Below are 22,726 nucleotides of genomic sequence, written 5' to 3' on the forward strand. Positions count from 1 at the left end.
AGAAAAAAAGCGTAGGAGAGAAAGAGAAAAAAAAGAAAAGCATAATAATAGTTATTTACACCTTAGAACTTTGATCATAACCATCCGTTGTAACCAAATTACTGCTCCTATTTTTTTCAAATTGCTATTTACTTGGGAAAACAGAAATTTATTCTTGAAAAAATATTCAAATACCGTATGGTTTCTTCCTCTTCGAGGAATTAAGTGCCATTCTAAAATGCAAACAAAATTTCGACGATTAGAAATCGTATTCAAAATAGCAGCACAAAGGATTTGAAACTTTTTGCCTTCTACTAGATCTACTGTGTGTTTTTTTTTCAAAATTTGTTTATTGTTTTCTCTTTGCTAGTTTTTTATATCTGGCGCCTAGGTGAACATTTATTTCATTTATTTATTGCTTACTTTTTCTCCACAAATTTATTTGTAAGTGGTTTTGCAATCAAATTTTTTGCAGTTCCAGCATGACGTCGATCTTCGAGTTCACAACATTTTCGCTTCCGGTCATTGCTTGAGCTTGTGAATAATTTATTTGACATTTTTCAAGAGTAGCCGAGCGAGCGGACTTTTCACGCATGTCATTCCGGAAACTCTTTCGGATCTTAACCCACACATGTACATGGATGGCTTTTCTGACCAGAAGCTTCGCTTGCAGCAATTCCTGAAAATAATTGAAGGGAATGGGCTTTATCCATAGATTCCTCAAGTATGAACCGGAAACCTGGTTTTGTTGCCGAGCGAACTGAAGGTGACAGTTGATTTTGAAAATAGAGAATTCCAGGCTTTCGCTAAATAAAAAAATAATAAAAAAAAATGTCTCAAGCTAATAGCAATTTTTTAACTTTAACCTTCTAACAATAATTAATAATAAGTGTTCATTCGTTCTTCACGTCCATTTCCGGCTCATTCACACTGAGAAAAAATTGAAAAAAAAATTGAAAAAGGCGGTCATTTGGCGTCCAAGGGGGGTCCAAGTTTTGCTCTAAATCTATGCATTTTGGGATTGGTTCAAGACCGTTACCAACGCTAAAAACATGTAGTTTTGATTTCTGGATTAAATTTTTTAGCCAAATTTTGCGGGAGAAAATAAATATCTGCAGCTGCTGCAAGCAAAATAAAAAAAAAAACAAAACAAGAATCATCGACCAATGCATCCAGGAAGGATCTCTATGTATATGCGAATTTAATCTCAAATAGTCGACAAAATGCATGAATGGCTGGCTTCCTCGTCACTGGCGGTGCTTCGTTCATTCGCGATGATGATGCGTCAACGACTCTGCTCGTTTTCATGGTTATTTATGACACGAATATTCAATCCAAGCATTCTCAAAAGCTTCTGAAATAGTTCGGTTTGCTCGAATTCAGTTTCGAGACATAACGATGACAACAACAAAAAACGAAAGATTTTTTTTTGTTGTGAATTTTCCCTTCAATAAGAGTGCCCTCCAAAATTTACAGAATTTTAGAATTAAATCTTGAACCAAATTTTGCAAGAGGAAATAAACATCTGTACTTTGTTGTTTTTTTTTTGAAGCTTTTTTTTGCATATTTCGACTCATCTACTCCATTATTCACAAAAAAATTCTAATAGCCAAACTCATTGTGAGTTTCTGCTCATCTTTTCTCTCATTTTGGATCCTCATACATTTAATAGCGGATTAAATTCACATAAGAACACTGTTTCCAGGAACGATGAGGAGTTGATAAAGAATAATTTTTTTGCTCTCAAATAAAGCCAGAAAATCGGAGGAAAATGACATAAAATAAGAAGTAATAATGAGAATATCCAGGATAATCTCCTTCCAATTTATAAACGTTATTTTATTAGTTTAATAGTAATGACTAAAATAAAATAATATAGAAAAATTGGTGAAAAAAATAAAATGATGCATTGTGACAAACAATCACAAAACTTAATAATTAGAAATTAATTATAAAAAAATCTAAAAAAATTCTATCGTCACGAAAATGTAGTTTTGTTTTGCTTGCATTTCCTTTTTTTCTATTCTGCTAAGCATTTCTTTAAACAATAGCACTCTTATACGTTTTCCTTAATTTCTTTTTTCTTCAGTTAGCTTCTTTTCCTTTTTTTTTCGCGTTTACTGTTTTTTTTTATGTTTTTATTCAAGATCAGAACTTTAGAAGAGAAAGAAAAGAAAAAACAAAAAACAAAAAATTAGAAAAAAACATCCTATTGATTTTGGAATTAGAATACGCTCATACGAATTCTGACACAGCATTCTCAAACTGCACAAATACTAAATTTGCCGTCTTATTGAGGATTTTCCCAATTTTCCTTTCCGGATTATGGAATATTAAATGTTATCCTTGCTTTTGCATCAATTCGCCCGCATCGCATCTTCGAGGTAAAATTAGCCGTCTACTAGTACATTGTACATTAAGGGATTAAACATCAACACCCCGATTAACGCCGTCCCTCCCCCCATTCCACTTAACGGGGCATGATGGATCGTTTTTGTCTTTTCACAGAACACTCAATGATGCCTCTCATCCACCACCATCATCACCTCCTCCCCCTTTTTTTTGCTAATTTTCTTCATTTTCTCCACTTCTTTACAAGAAAAATGGAGCCATTTTCCTTTTTTTTGAGATATTCACCATTATTATTATAATTATTTTATATTATATTATATTATATTATTATTATCAATATTTGAAATATTTTTTAAAATTTTACTGAAAGTGAACGAGGAACGTAAATTTATGAAAAGGTATTTAGGCGAATTTAATAAAAACAAAAAGAAAAAGCTAGAATAAGGCATTGTACTGATTTTGATAAGCTGTAAAAATAAAGATAAGATAATAATAGTAAGATAAAATAGAACCAAAAAAAATAAAAGAGAACCTTAGAGGTCTTTTTAATGTTTTTCCATGTTAGGGTGATGATGATGATGTTTTTCGCACCCTCCTGTTTTCGTCCTCGAGATTCAAAATGAATTCAAAAGGCAGACGAGAGAGAAAACTCCCGTTCTTTTACTCGCTGTCATTCACCGGCTTCACGTCAGTACGGCCTTACGGCTAGAAATTAATTAAAGCTGTTACACCTGCCGCTTGCTAATCAAATTAATTAGGGCAGTAAATTGTATTATGCATAGACCAGGAAGTTTTTTTTTTCTCTGAATAGAGAAGAATTCAACTATCCATGAATTGTCCATGAATTAGAATTATCCATGAAACTTTCGATGAAACGAGGTGTTATCCTAAAAATTAGAGTTTTGTTAATGAAAATAGGGTAGTAAATTGTACTCTGCACATATACAAGGAAGTTTTTTTGAATATGAAGGGTGATTATCCATGAAACTTTCGATGAAATGAGGAGTTAGCATAGAAATTGGAGTTTTGCTAGTGAAAAATGATTCCGAAATCGTTTTTTCCGGAAACTCAAGGAGCTCACTGCGTTGTTTCAGAGGTTATTCTCTTTTTTTAAATTTTATAGCAGTTTTATATTTAGTTTATTTTTATGTTTTATATTTTATATTTATAGTTTATTTTTATGTTTTATATATTATTTTTTTTAGCAGTTTTATATTTGTTTTAAATTCTTTATGACTTGCACGTCTTCCCAATTTCGTTGTTTTAATTTTGTCCTTTTATGGAATTTTATGGAATTTTTTTAAATCGAATTCGAAGAAATTCTATGAATTTTTTTCCGTTCCCGTTTGAAAAATTCCCTCAACAATTTTTTTTTCTGAATAGAAAAACTATAAAATCTATAAAAGTAGATATATCTTCAAAATATCTTCAAAAGTCAGGAAGTACAACAGGGTTCCTAGCGTTCTTGAAGATGTCGCTTTCTTCGAAGCTGCAAAGTCTAATACGCATAATAAATAATTCATATATATGTAATAAATATATTATTTTAATATCCAATAAATTTATTTTTACCCTTATATATATTAATAATTCATGATTACATACATAATTACTACATACTAATATAAATTTCCAAATTTGTGAAAGAGTAGCGATTTTCATGAAACGTGATAATGACCACAAATGAGTTTTTTTTTCTGAATTTTTCAATATTTCTTTTCAATATGTTTTCAATATTTATTTTTTTCGAAATGAGTTTATTAGGTGTGCCCTGCAAAACTTGGATTTCCTTCTTTTTCTGATTTTCTTGGATTTTCCAATCGTCACGGATTCTTGGCTCCTTTCTCTTTCCATTCACCTTCAGGTCCTTCAGGGAACGTTTTATAACACGCAGAGTTAGCCAGAAACCTAAGCGTATGCTCGAAAATATGGTCCTTGGATTTTTGCTTAAATTCTGATCGTAAATCTCGCCATCGTTCGGGAATTTCGTGATTTTTTTTCGTTGCTGTGCGTCATTCTTTCATTTTCTACAGGAAAGACACAATCTAAAGGGCTCGAATACCATATCTGAGCTCGGATGAGGATGAAAGGATTGTTGGTGTTGGTGTTATTGCGTACGGTACGATCCTGTGTACAACCACCGTCTCCATCGCACCCGAATATCGTGATATTAATGGTTGACGACTTGGGTGAGTGGTATTACTGTATAACAGTACAGTATTCACAGTAAGCTTTAACTACAGAGAGAAATGCACGGAAGGAAGCATTATAGTGTTAAAATTAAAAAATACCTTTGAATATTTTTATGTCTCAATGAAAAAAACCCCAATTTCTCTCTTTTCTCTTCTCTCTTTTCTGTTTCTCCTTTCTCATTGTTCGATCTTTCTTTCGATTTCTACCACCAAGAAACTTCAACGTTTAAGTTTCTGGCTTAGAAGCATCTCAGCTAAACTTTTTCTTCTTTTCTTTTTCTTACTCTTCTTCTTCTTCCTCCTCCTCGTCCTTCTCCTCTTCTCCTTCATCTTCTTTCTCCTCCTCTTCTTTTTCCCCGTTTTCTTGCTCTTTTTTTGCTAAAAGAACTAAAGTAACGATTACGAAAAAAAGAATAAAAATAATGAGAAATGCAAAGAAAAGGAAGAATAACAAGAAAAATAACTAGTGAAATGAACTGACGGATTTTTTAATTAATTGCAATGTAACTATAATGTAATTTTAATGTTTTAACTGAAACGCTATGAATTTGACAGAAATATTACAGGTTTTGGAGACATTGCATCCTATGGACATCCGACACAAGAACACACATCCCTCGATCGAATGGCGAATGAAGGCACAAGATTCACACAGGCCTATTCGGCGGATAGTATGTGTAGCCCAAGTAGAGCCGGAATGATGACCGGTAAATAAGAAAAATACTAGTTTAAGTTATTTTTTCAAAGTTTATAAAGCGAATACATTCCACATTATTCACGGATTTTAAAAAGTTTTTTCATGATTCCACGGATTTTGAAGAGTTTTTTTGGGTCATTCGTTTAATTTCCACAGGACGACTTCCGATTCGTCTTGGAGTGACCGGTGGACGTCGAGTATTCATGCCTTATGATATTGGTGGTCTCCCGAAACATGAAACCACTATGGCTGAAATGTTGAAAGAAGCAGGTAAAAGAAAAAAAATTAATTTTTGGTTGCAGCCTAAAGAAAAAACAGTTTTTTCTTTGATTGGTTTTATAAAAAAAATTATACAAATCTATTACAAAATATAAGTAAAAAATACATCGAAAAATATGCAAAATAAAAAATATAAATAGAACAATAAAATAGAAATAAAAGAATAAAATATGAATAAATAAATAATAAAAACATTCAAAATAAAAATAGAACTATAAAAATATATATAAATATACAAGTAAGGGTGGGTATAGTGCTGTCGGTAAGAGTTCCACTATTATCTCATAATCGATAGTTCGAAACCGCCCCGGGGCCAACCATACCAGAAAAAAAACTTTTTTATTACAGCTTAAAGAAAAAGAAAAAGCGCGGGTGTCCTCCGGCGTCAATAAATTGGTACCAGGCCTGTCTGGAAGGGGAAAAATACTGACCAGACCCATCGACGGACCTCGGAAGTTCCTTTTTAGGCCAATACGCGTCGCAAAACCTCAGCGTTTACGAATTACAGTAAAAACGTGTTGGCGGATCCCAATTAGATTAATTCGCCCAGGACTTTATCCTTTATATTACACAAATTTGTAGAAAAAAATTCTATAGCTCGCCTCTTTTTGGAGAAAAAAAATTCTATTTGTCGTGCTATGACACACTAATGGACCTGTTTCCACTCACATCAACGGAATATTGTGACCATTTTTTTTTATCAAAGAGATTAGAATGACAACGCCAACGTATCAGCATTGTTTTGACCGTGAAAACAAAACAACAACAACAACAACAACAAGATCAGCCATTCGTGAACTAGTTTGTAATCGCATATACGATGATATCTTTGCAGCACGTTTTTCGTTGTCCTATGTCCATAGATCATAGAAAACTGCAAGGATTTTCAGGATCACTGTTTTTATTTTATTTTATTATTTTGCTATTTTATAATTATATTATTTTACAATTGTAATTTGTATAACTGTTTATTTTTCTTTGATGACACGAAAAAAAAAACAGATCGAACTTCGTATTTGCATTAATTTTGTTCGGTTCCACATATCCGTAGTAATAGGAGTCACGGATAATTTGCTATACATCGGATTCGTTCCCATAATTTGTAGCCGCGGATGTGTGGAGACGGAAGAATGTCTTTGTTAGCATTCGTATCATAAATCACTCAGATTGCAGTGAAGAAAATTCAACTGTAAACAACAAACACGCGGGGGGTATAACTAGATACTTTTTGCAGAGAATAATGGACTCTAGTCGATTGGAGAATTCCGGAAACGTTCTGCAACATTTCTGCAAAAATTCTGCAAATTCTACGATCTTTTTAGAAGATTTCCTGCGAAAACTTTACATATTATATTGCTTGGAGAATTTCTGCAAATTTCTGGAACTTCTAGGAAGATTTTGTACTCGGATATTAAGTCCTGAAAAATCCCAAAAATCCTAAAAATCCTAAAAATCCTAAAGTAAATAAATAAAATAAATACATACTAAAGAAAAGAGGAATCATAAGAAATATTTAGTTCCGCGCCTTCAAATTTCCACATTTTCTCATCTGGATTCTTTTTCACGGATTAGACGGAATCGTCCTGGTTATTCGTAGTTTTGATTACCAATTTCCGATTTCCAGAGCTTTCCACAACATTTCAAACACCTCTGTATTGACGTTAATTGTGACGAAAACAAACATAATGCCATGTTTTTCAGCTTGAGAAAATACGGTATTATATGGAGATTCTATGTATGTACGTCAAGGAACCTAATTCAAATTCTAAGGAGGGAGATTAGCGAAATGTTAGTGAAATAGGTTTGTAAATAAGTAGTAAATAAAGTAAAAATAAGTAAGAATGAATTTTTCTCCCTAATTCATATTCTAAGGGAGATTAGCGAAATGGTAGTGAAATAGGTTTGTAAATAAATAGTAAATAAAGCAAAAATCACTAAGAATTAAAATAATAGTAGGCATGTAACACTAATAATTAGTAGCAATAATAATTTGTACCAATTGGTTATTACTAATGAGTAATATTAAATAAACAAAAAATAATAATGAGTAAAATAATAAGTAGGCAACACCAATAATAAGTAATATTAGTAATATGTAATATTGATACTAGTACTAATAAGTAGTGCTAAATAAGCTAAAAAGGATTACTAAAAATAATAGACAGGTGATACTAGTAATAATAAGTTACTAGTTGGAATAAGTAATACTAATGCTAATACTAATAAATAATAATAAATAAGCAAGAAAATAAATAAAATAATAAATAGGTAATACTAATAGTAAGTAATAGTAGTAACAGGTAATAATGACACTAATACTAATAAGTAATGCTAAATAAGTGGAAATAAATAAATAAAATTAATTAAAATAATAGATAGGTGATAATATAATATGGTAATATAATATAATATAGAATAATTATAATATAATTTAATATATAATGTAATAACACTATATAATAACAAGTAATAGTAGTAATAAGTAATAATTATATTAAAAATTAATACTAAAGAAGTTTAGAAAAATGACTAAAATAATTGTTGGAGTTCACAGAAAGTAAGAAATTCCGATAATAAGCTTAGGATCTTCCTTCTTCGTGCATTTTTTTTCTTTGTCATTGTCGTATTAAAAATTCTATAATTTTTAATATTTAATTATTAGGAATACGATGGCGACGATCTCTAACTAATATATTTCAAATGAAAAAAGAAATTGAAGAAAAAAAAAATTAAAAAGTGTGGAATTTTTGTGTAAAAATTTGTTGGAGTCGAGTTTTAGGAACCAGATTTGGCGACAGCGCGGCTCAACTTTGAACCGTGCTTTTTTGTAGGTATCGTGGGACACAGCGGGACCCTTTCAACTGCCATTTTTTGACTCCTTAATTTTTAAGAGTTTTTTTTTAATACCTAACGGATTCATTGTCTTCGAATATGATACGAATATAGCACATTAAAATCGTTTTGTTTGTCCCACGCACCGGATTCCTCCTCCTCCCCCCCCCCAAAAAAAATGCGCGCTGTCTTCAATGTCGGTTAAAGAAGATATGACATCATAGTGGGCCATTAGGAGAAGAAATCCTAAGCGCACGATGAATGAAGTATAGGCTTACATTTTAAATGGAACTATGGAAATCCTGGGTCCTTTTCAAACAAAACGAAGCTTCAATGACGTTCAGTTTATTTTTTCGCGAAGCGGCACGAATCCTAAGCTAAAATTTCACATTTAAAATTATCGGATTCCAAAGCACATAAGCACGTTATTCAGGACAGTTTACTTGATTTTTATGCTGCACATTTATGGACTTTTTTCTTGGAAAATTTTCAGTGAACGAATCATAGATCATATTTCATGCATAAACAAGGACATCATCTGCACGCCCTGCTAGGCTTCCTTCCAGAATATTTGGTGCTTTTTTTTTAGGTTACGTAACTGGAATGGTTGGGAAATGGCATCTAGGTATTAACGAACATAATCGCACGGATGGTGCCCACCTGCCATCACGAAGAGGATTTGATTTTGTCGGTCTTAATTTACCGTTCACTAACGCATGGCAATGTGATACGACACAGGTGAGGTGTACAAAATACGAATTTTTTGCTATTTACACGCATCATTGGCGCCAATAATCAGTGAATGAATGAGTGGATGAATGAGTGAATGAATGGCGTCCTAAATCAAGTTCTTAATGATCAAACTCCACCGCTTCGTCATAGATACATAAATAGACTTTCCATTTCATAATTAATGATCGATGATCCTTTAAAAAAATTTTATTACTCGCTTCATTTTAAAATCTCCCCTCGGGAATCTTCTTCAATCATCCGGATAAGCATGCGATCAGTTACGTGCACGTCACGTTACCGTACGTACACGTCACATTACCGTACGTACAAGTCACGTTACCGTCACGTGCTCTTGGTTAGGTTCTACTAGAGCTAGCTAGCTAGCTGAACCAGAGTCAGAGCAAATCCTCGGAGAGCTCCAGCAACAATCTATGAATAATCAATCCACGAACTGCTTCATCCTGACGTCATCGTCATCGTCACCGTCGGCACCGTGGTCGCCGACGTCGTTTCTCTCCTCCTCCTCCTCCTCCTCCTCCTCCTTGCATTACATATCCACTACGCTACACGTTCCTCCGTCCCCGGCCTTAATTATGAATAAACACGCGTTTATGTGTTTTGCAAGACGGACACGGACACGGACACGGACACGGGAATAACGTTGTATGATCTTCAACGGCTTCGATGCCGCTTGCGATGCTAATCACAAGCGGCATTGAATGAAGGTAAACAAGACAACAAGTATGAGTAGCCACTAGAAGAAGCTCTTACTTACACTACAAGCTAATTCCTATTCATAGCCGGGACCGCGGATCAACATCCGCGCTTAGCAGAAGCTGCTCTTGAATCACCGCCACAACTGGCAATGAAACCCGTGCTTTATTATAAATATTATAAATAAATAAGTAAACACCCAGCGCATAACTACTAAGAAAACAGAACATTTTATACATTTACAGTTGTGACCTTCCAAGCTGTAGTGATCAGTTTTGTCTGGAGGAAAAGCGAGCTTTCCTTGACCTTTTTAAACTAAGTGATTTTTTTGTATAAATACAATTGAATTCGTACCGACAATGTAAAGCATATTTATTTGCATAAATTATTCACGTGAAAAATTTTAATATAACATAATATGAATATAATATAAATAGCAAAAATTGCATTTCAGTCAATAAGTTACAGTTAAAAGTTAACGAAGAATAAATTATACTTAGTACCTAGTACCTTAATAATTGCATTTTAGATAATGAGTTAAAGTTTAAGGATAAAGAAAAATAAGTTACAGTTTACAGTTACAGTTATAACTGTTAATAAGTTACAAGATGCACGTGAACCAATATCAACAACAGCTTTTGGAGTTCTTCTAAAAATAAATCTACCGTAAGAAAGTAGAACTAATGAACAAAATCTTAGGATACCAGTTACAGGAATACTATACAAATGGACCGGATCCTTCAATGTGTTTTCTATACGATGGCGATGAAATCGTTCAACAACCAATACGTTTTGAATGGATGACGGAAAATCTTGTGCACGACTGGAGACGATTTTTACGAATGAGAATGCAGCTAGTAAGCGAATATGATTTTTTTTTCTAGAAATTAGAAAAAAACTCGAAAGAAAAAAATCTATGTACACAAAAACACGGAAATTCTTCTAGGATCAAAAGGAACGACCTTTTTTCTTCTACTTCTCCTTTCCTCAAGTGCACAGCACACAATTTGCGAGTCCTAATTTTCTTGGGACATCTGTTCGAGGTATGTAGAAAATCAATTCATATTTGATCCTTAACCGTATTTCCGGATAGAATTGAAGTTAAGCTTCTTTAGTTCAAGCGAACGTTTGCATTATGTTCCTCTACAAGATATTGGAATATTTATTACTGGATATTGTATTACTGGATAATATTGGAATAAATCATTAAAAAATAAGAGAACAAATCAATTAATTGGAATCAAACTTTTCTACCAGAGAACCACTTCACTTTATCCCCAAGCAAACTTCGAAGGATATCCCGCTCCCTGTTTTTTTTTCTCTTGGATATTTTTTTCTAACTCGAAGAGCATTAAAATTAGCAGAAACCTCAAAAAAACATACAACATACAAAAAATAAATAATCAAATAAATCAAAATTTGTCCCGTTAACGTTATTTATGTCGTTTGTTGGTGACACTTTTTGTACTTTTTGTACTTTTCTTGGTACTTTTTGTAGCAAATAAAGCACACTAAGCCAAGACTTCCCTGGATATTGGTTCTTACACAAATTTCCTTTAAAGCGAAATTTTTGAACCACTGACAAACACTATTTTTTTTTAGCGCAAGACAAAAAAAAAACCGCGGATAAACATGGAGTAGGTTTGGCCCTTATTTATCCTAAAAGTTGTGGAAAATGTGTGTTGAGGGCAGGTTCTTCTTTAAATATTCATCTTCAAATTCTGGTTAGGACAAGAACCATTGTGATTTGTGTAGTGTTTAGGCTAATTTGTTTTGCTGGAACTAATAAGTCAACTCCAATTAAGTTACAATTTTTTTTAAACGCCTCTTTTTTTAATTCCATGGAACTCTTCCGCAACTTGGGACATCCTATGGGTTTCAAAGAAGGAAAGTTCCCATAATCCACCATCAGGAATTCATTTTATTTTAACGGAAAATTTATTTTTTATTCTCCAAGAAATCATTTTATTTTTATCGAAAATTCATTTTTTATTTTCACCAGGAAATCATTTTATTTTGGTTTATTTTTTTATTGAGTCTCCAGGATTTCCCTCGTTGTGGTTATTGCTTTTTAATCTTGCTATTAACAGCGATCTTAATCATCCTCTCAAATAGATGCAAAAATAAATTCATCTCTACTTATTTACTTATCTGGTTCTCTTCTGGTTCTCAGAGAGGTATTATACTAATATTTCAGGAATTTATGGCGATTCAATCAATGAAATGTCATGGGCAGTTAGCCAGGTTCTGGATAGTCTTGTGAACGCAGGGATCGCCGAGAACACACTCGTAATTCTTATGTCGGATCATGGACCACATATTGAACTGTGCTTAAATGGTGGTTCTACGGCTGGCCTTAAGGGTAGGAGTTTATGTTTCTTTTTAGAATCTCGTCGATAATCACCGTTCTCTACCAGTACATCACTACTCTACGATTTCAAATGTTAAAAAGCAGTTGTTTTCCTCGAAATTTAAAATATTGGCAGTTCCTTGATAAAAGTAGGAAAAGTCCGATTATTTCCTCTAGCTGATACGGCTCTAGTGATGGTCGCTGAAACGTAGGTTTAGGATTCGACGCAGTCACGTGGAAAAGTGAGAAAACTAAAAAATAAGGCACGAAAACTTTATATAATCATGCTATATAATAACGCGCTTAGTCCGTGTGTGTTTGTCTGTGTGTCACGAAAATACTCCTCAAAGATGCAAAACGCTGCATCGGTGAGGTGTCAAACCATTCCCATGCACCTGATAGGCGAGCACTCTACCTTTTCACCATTGTCCAAAGCGATAGACGTATGTATGTTGGCTTTGATAAGGGCAAGTTAGTTTCTCTCATATGTTAGTGATGGTAAATAGTTTCTCTCATATGTTAGTGATGGTAAATAAATTTTTATATGAATATGTGCTTCCAAATTTGCTAACTATCATGCTGTAAAATAACGGGCTTATTCAGTCAAGTGTGTGCGTCTTTGTATGTGTGTCTCAGTCAAGAAATTTCAGAAAGAGAAGGAGACGGGTCCTACGGCGACGAATTCGTGCCCCGGAGCCAGTTAGCTGTAAAATGGGGTGCGACAGGTCCCATAGGGTCGGAATGGTGCGCCGGTGCCAGAAAGTTATAGAATGAGGAGAGACGGTTCCCACTATGTCGGATTGGTGCGCGGGAGCCCCAACACAGTAGAATGGATTTCTATGGTTCCTTCGCATATCTATTTCCCAGCATGTCTCCATGATGCTGCTAACATCGTATTACGATAGTGATATTCACGTATTCATCGTTCTTTGCTGAGAGTTGAGAACGAAGGAAATTCATACTTCGAATAATGTTCCCAAATTGTGGAGGTTTAAGAGAAACATAAATGTAAAATCAAGTTTGATTGTTCTCTTAATATAGAATAATTGTTCTCCTAATATTGAACTGACAGGAGAAACCATAAAATCTTTCATCTATGCTTAAAATTTCGGGTAAAAAGATTGAAGAAAGCGTTGATAGAAAGAAGCAATTCTAATTTTACAAAAAATGTCGCTACTGTTATTTCTTATTGATCGGTGAAGACGAAGTGAACACCAAAAAAAGCCTGAACGTCCGGCTTTAGCCGGCTTTAGCCGGACGTTCAGGCTGGTCTATCTATATAAGGAGGAAAAAAGCTCTGGCTTACCAATCCTCCTACGCCAACGCTTTTTACTGGAATTCGTAATAAATTCATTTAATTGTTTTCCATCGCAATTTATTTATTTATTTATTTATCTATTTGTTTATCTATTAATTAATTTATTTATCATCTTATTACTTCCAAGCATCAGTGCTTTAATCTGACACTTTGTACTCGCTTCTGACTAGCACCTGCCCGTCTCACCTCGTCTCGTTCTTCTTACCTCCATCTTTCTTTCTTTTTTTCTTATCTTCTTTCTTCTCTCCTATCTTTCTTACCTTAGAAGGATGTATCAAGTCTAAGGCTCAAGAAAACACTGATACTGACCCCGTATCAGTGTTTTCTTGAGCTGGAACAACTCTGGCACCATAGTTGCCTTTCTCGTAGTTTTCTGCTTTTCGTGAACCAATCTGGGACCGTATCGGAGGACAACTCACAGCCTTGTGGAGGTAGTTGTACTAGTCTGGCATGGTGGAATCCATTTCTGGATGAATGCGTCAAGTATAAATTGTCTCACTGCACGAAGCATTGTATTGTGGAAGAAGTTGTGAGCGTTTTTTTATTAGAATTTGTAGCTTTTTCAGAATTTATATGGAAATAAAAAACATTATAAAAATGTTATTCTCTTAACGGAGAATTTGGTTTCGTTGGCTGCTGGATTTTTGATCTTCTAAGTGTTCCACTAATTTCCTTTCTTCTTTTTTTTTAATCAAGTAAATTGCAACGCCATTGCAATGAGCAGAGACAGGACAATTTCTGTCTTTTTTTTGCACTTAATTAAAGCGATAAGAGCGTTGAAACTGCCTCTGAGGATTTCACAAGCACCCGCATTGACCTCATCATTTCAATCAGAGGGCAGGAAATAAAAGGTGTCGAAAAGAAGGAAATAAAAGGTGCTCCATTTTGTCCATTTTATGGGTCCACTTTATGATTTTAGAAAACAAAAATCAATCAAATAAAAAAATAAAACATCATTACCGTTAAGATCAGCGTTCTGTGGAAGGTAAGGTTTCGCTGATGCTATGCCTTGTAGTACCGATTAACGGATTAATTAATAAACGTCCTACTAAATTTCAGTACGTAAGATCAAGTCATAGATCTGCGAAGCTGAAAAGAAGAGAGAAAGAAAGCAGAAACTGTGCTTTACACAGAGAATTTTATTAAATTTACACTAAAAAAATTTTATAAAATTTCTTGGAAGGTTCAAGGGATTTTTTCACATAGAACAGGAGAAAAATTGTAAATGTCGTTTTTTCTCAGAAGCTGCGTAAATTTTCGACAGTTAACCTGTTACCTTCGTTTAGCAGTATGAATACGCTTAAATCTTATGTTTGTTATGTTTTATAGGCGGAAAATCCAACTCATACGAAGGAGGATTTCGTATTCCTTTTATCGCATGGCAACCTGGAACTGTAAAGGCAGGACGAGTCTCTAATGAAGTCATTTCAAGCATGGATCTTTACCGTACATTCCGGGATATGCAGAACTGCAAGTTCCAGGTAGTACGTTCGCTTTTTTCCCTTGTACTACTGTTCTACGGAATAAAATAAGTGATTGATACGGAAGAAATATTACATATATATATATAAAATAATAATAGAATACAAATAGAATATAATTATATAGAATAGAATATAAATAGAATATAATAATATACAATTAGAATGTAAATATTAGATAATAATATTATTTGTTAGCTTAGATTTGATTTAGCAGATCATCTCTGCATTAGACTTCACCAGAAGTAAGTTTCATCTTTGATCCAATCCGAAAATGAAGATAGGATCGGAAGAAAATAGATGGATGACAGCTATGCGAACAAGCAGGGTTTCGAAAAGTTGACGACCATATTTATTTAATTATTTATTTATTTGAAAACAAACACCTACAAGTGTCCCATAAAAAAAACAAGGCGGAACAGAGCTCAGTTCGCCTAAGTTTCACACAGCAAGGTTAGCCCTTCACAGCATAACGTGTGGTGGGTTAGCAGGTCATTCTCCTGCTATAGAAGGTGGGAGATCCTCACGCAAGATCCTTTTCCCAAACCCAGAACGCTACAGTAAACAAACGGACACCAGGTTTTGGATGACGAGCTTAACCCAGAATGGAAGAATCCGTCAGGGAACCTGGGCGAACCGAGTGGGGGGACCTCAAGAGGAAGGGCACGGGGCCAGGGCGGATACACACGTTTTAAAACTCTCAGAAATATAGCGAAACTAAAAGTGCCGATGTGTCTTACTTTGGTCGACTTTAATAAGGACGAATTCAAATTAATTGAGATGGAAACTATGATGAAGATCCTAGAAATCTAGGGGTCTTCACTCTATGCATAAGGATACAGTTACATTCACACCATCTTTCATTCACTGATGACATCGTTCTGATAACATCAAGCATCAATCAGATGCAAAGAATGCTGGTCGAATTTCATGAAACGTGTATCTGATCGTGCTCCAGCTCATTTAGCACAAGACGACGTTTGGATGGATCTTTGATGCCCTATTCATGCATAAATTTCCAGCTATACACATCCAGGTCGAGAAATTAACATGATGAATGACCTGATCCCGGAGGCGAACAAGCAGTAAAGAGCGGTTTAGAACGCTCAGCTAAAAAGGTGTTGCTAAGAGTATCCCTTCACGCAATTGAAGGAGGGATTCGAAGTTCAGTCCTTTGTCATCGATCGAAGATCAGAGACGTCCTAGCATTCACCAAAGAAAGTGAAATAAGGTAGGCCGAATAAATAATGCGCTTCAACAGAACCATGACAAAATAGCAATAGAAATGCTTAGGGAAATTGGAAGGGAATAGGATGTAATATGAAGATAGGAATAATTAAATTTGAAATTAATGTAGTACTGAAAAAAGTTATTAATTTGAAATTTATTTCAAGTCTTCCAATTTAAATATTAGAAGCAAACGATTAAAACCGCAATCATGCATTGACGTCTCATTTTTTCTCCCAAATGATTTTGAAGTGATTTTGTGGGGCAAAGTGGTGGCGCTGCTTTTACTAACCGCAATCAGGCACTTGAATATACGCCTTGGGAGCGTACGAGCTATGTATATAACTGTTATGTGGCAGACTGGCTAGAGTGTTTTGTGGCAAAGGGTTCCCATACACTGCAAAATGTGCTGTTGTGTCCAGCAGCAGAGAGCCAGAGCCCATACCCTGAACCGTCGAATCTCTGAGGGAAACATGGAATCTTTGGCAACAAACAAAACATATGCCGAAGTTTGAAATCTTAACTAATTGTTCACACTTTATGACGCAGCGCTAATATTAAAGGCATCATCCCACGAATCTGGGATCGTATGGATTTTCGATGGCTAATGACTCTACGGGATCTTAGATTGCTGAAACGGGTGAGATAACCCTCATTTCTTCTTAATTGTCGTGAAAACAGCCCGAAAGATGCGACGCGTGCACAGAGATGGCGCGCTCCAATAGAACTTCGAGCGTTCCGGGACCCTGTTTCCTACGACGAGTTCTATTGGAGCGCGCTAGCCTTGTGTTTAAGTCGCATCTTCCTGGCCGTTTTTTCTACCGCAATTAGGAAGGAACGAGCGTTATCCCACCCGTTTCTGCAATCTTCGGTCCCGTATAGTCCTTAGCCATCGGAAATCCATACCAACCCAGATTCGTGGGGTGATGCCTTTAAACGGATCCTTCACATCTTCGCTTATCTTCTGATTACGCCTATTTGCGCTGCTGCAATCAAAACGACCGAGTGCCAAATTTCTGTCCCCGGTGCGCTGATGTAGCCACTGTTCCACTACATGAAACCGTACACCTTCGTAGCATACAGACGGATGAACGCGTACACAAAAACAAATCCGTACGTACAGAACATGATGATACTGTAAAGCACGGAAAATGTGGCTAGATCAATAATTAGCTTTTTTTTTAGTAGAGAACGTTGAATTTTTCTTTTCTTAAGGCTAAACCACAGCTGCATCTAGATGGAACGAATATACTGGATGAACTTCTCGGAATAAGTGATGAACCACCTGGATATTTGGGAAGGAGAAGACCGATCATCTATTATTGCAACACAAAACTAATGGCAGTTCGAATTGGAAACATAAAGGTAATATTCTCCTTAGAGTTTAAACCACACAAGACATTTAACATCGATTAGTTATCCGCTGTAAAATCCTCAAAACAAGTTATTTTGAATTTATTCAAGTTATAAAAATTACCACCCGCAGAATTAGTCCTAGTTTAGATGATGTACATAGTGAGATGAGGAAGATGATGGAACAAGCACGCTTAGCACTGAAAGTGACCTGTCTTTATAAGAAATTCTTTTAAGATTCAGAGTGATGTGGACCTCTCTGATCTACTAACTGTAGAATAAAAACATAAAACATTCAATATAAAACATTTTTTGACTCCACAGGTTAACTTCTATTCTCCAAGCTTGATGAACTGCGGTGTACAGAGTAGTTTCGTCGAATAAATTGATCAGTCAGGCGCTCGATTTTGGGTGTGTTTCTTCGATTTTGGGTGTGTTTCACGTTTCCCACGATGGTGATAGCAAACTAAAACTGAAACCGTGTTTACTACAAAGAAAACAATACAACGAAAAATTTCTCTTCTTGTTGAAAAAAAAACCTACGGACTTTATATCATTGCAGTTGAAACCTATTTTAAATAGATTGTTTTAGATACACTACAAAACTTCACCAATTTTCCTAAACAATTCGATTGATCCAAATCTTTCCCACTTTTGTCCCAATGGGAAGCCAAGAGCAGACTGGTAGGTTGTTCTAGTCGTGGATTTCGCACATATTTTCATGTACTCCATGACTCCTCCAAAATTTGCTTTAGGTACGTGTCCCAAGTTTGTCCAGACGAACATCTAACAGTGCACAATCCACCACTTGTTTTCAACTTGATCAAAGATCCGTACGAGCGCTTTGCTCTTGAAGGAAGCGATTTCGTTCTTCAGGTGACTTTTACAACTTGATAAACCTTTTCTTTTAAAAGGACCATGCCATAGATCTGATTAGTCATGGATTTCTCGCGGAAAGCTTCTATACGAAGTCGTAGACTGCAGAAAACCACGTAGTTCCGCTCATCTCTCCGTGATTGTCGTAATAAGCGACATGGGAATCGCTTTAAATCCTACGAAGTCCGTTAGAACGCGCCTCTATGTCTCTATGTACATGTTCTATCCCCCGCAGGAGTCTATTTACTAATTTAATCTGAATAGGTTGGTGAAGAGACGTTATTAATCCTCGACGGCTCGCTCGTTGATGCGGCGCGTACGCAAGGGTGGCGCGTTGCAATGCAAATCGTCGTAAAAAAATTCAGCAGCTTTCGGTTCGTTTTTTATAGCGATTACGGTGAGATGGGCGGAACCACCTGGTTTTCTGCAGTCTACGATCCTGTATAGAAGCTTTCCATGGGAAATCCAGACCATGTCAGATGTTCGTGGTGTGCTGTCTTTAACGGGAAAAATGCAAAACAGCAACGGACTGCCTCTTTGTTTACCGTTTGTTTCCTGGAAAATCAACAACTTGCAAATTTGGCACCACATTCTTGTAGTGATTTTCACGTCATTCAGACCATGATCTTCTATACAGCTATTTTCCTGAAATTATTTTTATATTTATACCTATTCTCATTGGAAACACATTTTTTGTAGAACTAACAAATTAAATTTTCCATAGAAGAGTGGTCAAAAAGCAGTATATTACGACTATTATATTATTATTATATTACGGTGTTGGAATCCTTCCACAAAGAGATAAGGGTCCAGTTCACGTAACGGAACGTGATCACGCTTAATTCCCCCAGATAATCATGAAAAAGATGAGATGAACAGCCTTGGTTGCACACGTCTCCCCTACGATACAACTTGCAACGCAAATAAACGCAAGCAATTCTATTGTCGTCCACGTCCAATGTCTGCGATTAAAATAGTGTCATTCAAATAAATAGCACAAACTCTTTAACGTCCTCAATCATGGACGGTTTGTGGATTGCCATCGTTTTATTTTTTTAAAAAAATTAAAAAATTAAAAATTGCATTATCTTGGGGACCATTGAAACCAAGGCTGTTTCACTCGCCTCTTCCTGGATTACTACTGGTGATTGTGCAGGATTACGTTCATATTTGTGAAGCTATGGGATTCCAATATCGTCAATTCAAATCAGTTATCAATTCAATCAATCAATCAATCAATCAATCAATCACTCAACCAATTATCAAGTCTACAAATTCTCGTCAATTTTATAATATTTTTAACACGTTCCTGATTTTTTTTAAACAAGAAAGTTAATATTTGAATTTTGAACTCTTCCGAATGGTCAACTTTCTCAGTTTCTGACTAAAAAATAAAATATTGTTTAATAAAATCTTCACATTTGAAAATGTTAGTAATATTAATCTTATCTTAGCAAATCTTAGAAAAATAAAAGTTAACGTTTAAAAATCCTGAAGTTCTTAAAATTCATTCAGATGAGATCTCTTGCCGCTGAAGTTCTACGAAATCATCGTGAAACGTTGATTCCAGTAACGAGTCAACTTGGTCATTTTGATAAAACCGTAAGCGATCGAGAGAATTTGATTTTCTCCTCGTTTTTCCCTCACTCCCACAATTTTTCAGCTAACACCATGTTGTGATCCACCGATGTGCCGATGTGATAAGATTTCTAACCGACGAGAAGTAGTAAGTTTCTACCTTAAGTCCACAAAAATCCCTTCGATTTCTTACAGTACTCGTTTCGAGATTGCTATTTACCTACATATAATTGATTTTTTTTTTCAGCCACATCAGGAATCGTTATTAGAACAATCGTCTGAAGTTGAATTCATAAGAAAAATACTGTAGAAAGGAGAGAAAAAAATTTATGGATCCGCACATCTTCGTTACAACAATAATAGCCAATTACCAAAATCCTAAGAAAATGTTAAGCCTGACCTGGTCTGGTTGAGCCACGTACGAAAGTTCGAAGAGTTTATGAAAATAAAATGAAAATGTGAGTTCATAGTAGTACCAACCTGAAAAATACGTTCATTCGTTTCCCTAGATCCTGAAAAGTCTACTTTTGTGAAATTAAGATGCTATTAATCCCATTGTAGACGTTGTTTTCGATAAGAAATCTCTTTTTCACAAATTTAATTCTTTTTTAATGAAAAATATGGCGATGAATGAAATCTGTTCACGAAATGGTCATCTACTGATGTAACTGTATCAGGATCAGGATATCGATTAGAACTGTATACAAATATTTAAATCAGAACACAAAAATGACAATCTGTGTTTTCTCGACATTTTTCGGATTTTTTTTAGATGAATTTAGAAGAAATAAGAAATAATAAGAAATAAGAAATGGAAAATATGAAATTGAAATTAAAAATTAATTTTAAAAAATAAGAAATAAGAAATAGAAATAAATGAGTAATTTTAAGAGAAATACAGAATTTTTACATAGAAATTCAATAGAGGATTCATAGGTAAACTTTAAAATCGTGAACAGACATCATCAACTCATCAACGAGATCAGTAAACCTCTTTTTAAAATTTTATCGATCCATAACACATATGATGAAGGATCGATCAGGAAAGCGACAACGTATTGTGATAGTTTTGAACTGTACGTGAGCGGCACTGTGGCATGCCAGACCGCATTTTTTTCTTTTCTTTTTTGCCATCCTGGAAGTTGATTTCTTCCGTGAGCTTTCTAGCGCTTTCCGTTTGTGGAGAAAAACTACATATAAAAAAAACGTCTGTACAGTATCAGCTTTTTATCAAGCAAGTTATTTACTAACTAACTTCTACTGCTTTACTTACTTTTATGTGATTTTTCTCGCTCGTTTGCATACGATCTCACACCACTTTGTACTTTATCTCTTTTGGGGAAAAATCCTATGGTATCGATTTATTGCAATATATGTTACTATGCCTTCTGATTGTCACATTATCTGCTGTTCTTTATGCCAACTTAAATTATTACTGGCTAGAATCATTCCATTTTTTCTTTCTCTTTTTTTCAAATTCTGTCTCTTCTTTTTTCATCAAGTTTTCCAAGGTGATCTATGTTCTGTTGACGTGACGTATCTGTCCGGAAATCGTGTCGCGAGATATTATACTGTAGTCGGAAGAGTACTGTACTTTTATGTTTAACATCTATTTTTAAGGTGATTTGAAGCGTGTGTCGATTATTTCTTTTTTCATGTAGCACGATTGAGAAGAGAAAATAGGGAAATGATAAGAAAAAGGATGATTGAATGAAAAAATGAAATGAAAAAAAGTCCATTACAGTAGACTACATGGTACATACGATAATCTTTTTCTATCATTTCAATAATGCCCAATATTTATGAAAATATTCGCTAATAGTGCTGATAGAGCCAATTTTTTCACGTACGTATCGCAGAAGATCTCATAACGATCGAATTCGTGTTTTTTGAGCAGATTTTTTCTTGCCTACGTTTGTGTTTTTTTTTCATGATTTTAAACATTATTGTAGGTATAGGTTCTGTTAAAATTAGGGCATAAACCATTCTGATGCTTTATACTGTACTTACTGTATCGTTTGCAGAAAAAAAATGAATCTATGTACATTCGTATTTTTACGATGCGATTCTTCTTGCTTGCTGTATTTTTTCCTACTAATGTGATTTTGTAAATTGTTAAATGTCGTCTTCAAGCGGGACGTCACATGACTTTTCAATAAATTGTTGAATCTGAGTTTTTCGGTTTGTATGGCACTAGGAAATATCCGTGGAAAAATAAGGAAAGGCTGTGTACTGTCATTCTTTACTCTCGTGTACATTATTTTAAGACAATTTGTGTTTTATTTATTGTTTGTTCATTCGAAAAAAAAGACGGAGAAGCACTATGAACAGAAACAAAATGAAACAGGGACAACTAAAATTAATAAATTAATAAATGAAATAAATTGAATTTGGAATTTTGAATAAATGAATGACATAATGGTGATAAATAAAATAAACAAATAAATAAATAATAATTAAATGATTTTTTGAACACTTTCGTGCCATGTGTTGCAAGGATAAAGTCCTGACCCAGCAGGTTAGAACAGCTCACACGAGGTCCTTTTCTCAAAACCAGGACGCAACGATTCAATGACAGCTATCAGGGTTTGGATGACAAGGTTTGATCCAGAGCGAGTTCGTTGGAGACCCTCTGGATGAAAATATATAGGGACCTCAAGTGGAAATTTACCACGTATTCATTCTTGAAACTCCTGGAAGATTTGATTTTGAGTCTTGTATCGGGAATTTTACGATTTTTTCATGGTATTTCTTCACCGGAAAGGA

General features: G+C 34.8%; 1 protein-coding gene across 1 annotated transcript; it reads left to right on the forward strand.

The window, feature by feature from the left end:
* Positions 1-4,414: 4,414 nt before the first annotated feature.
* RB195_012731 (uncharacterized protein) lies at positions 4,415-20,270 on the forward strand (the record flags this gene model as incomplete). The annotated part of the gene is made up of 14 exons (XM_064202240.1): positions 4,415-4,520; positions 5,090-5,230; positions 5,377-5,490; positions 8,921-9,069; positions 10,491-10,634; positions 10,724-10,820; positions 11,975-12,139; positions 14,775-14,926; positions 17,369-17,518; positions 18,099-18,190; positions 18,262-18,382; positions 19,898-19,984; positions 20,046-20,108; positions 20,208-20,270. The coding sequence occupies 14 exons, from the start codon at positions 4,415-4,417 to the stop codon at positions 20,268-20,270; spliced, it is 1,644 nt and encodes a 547-aa protein (XP_064058121.1).
* Positions 20,271-22,726: the final 2,456 nt, after the last annotated feature.

The sequence above is a fragment of the Necator americanus genome, chromosome V (genome assembly GCF_031761385.1).
Source record: "Necator americanus strain Aroian chromosome V, whole genome shotgun sequence".
Lineage (NCBI taxonomy): Eukaryota > Metazoa > Nematoda > Chromadorea > Rhabditida > Ancylostomatidae > Necator > Necator americanus.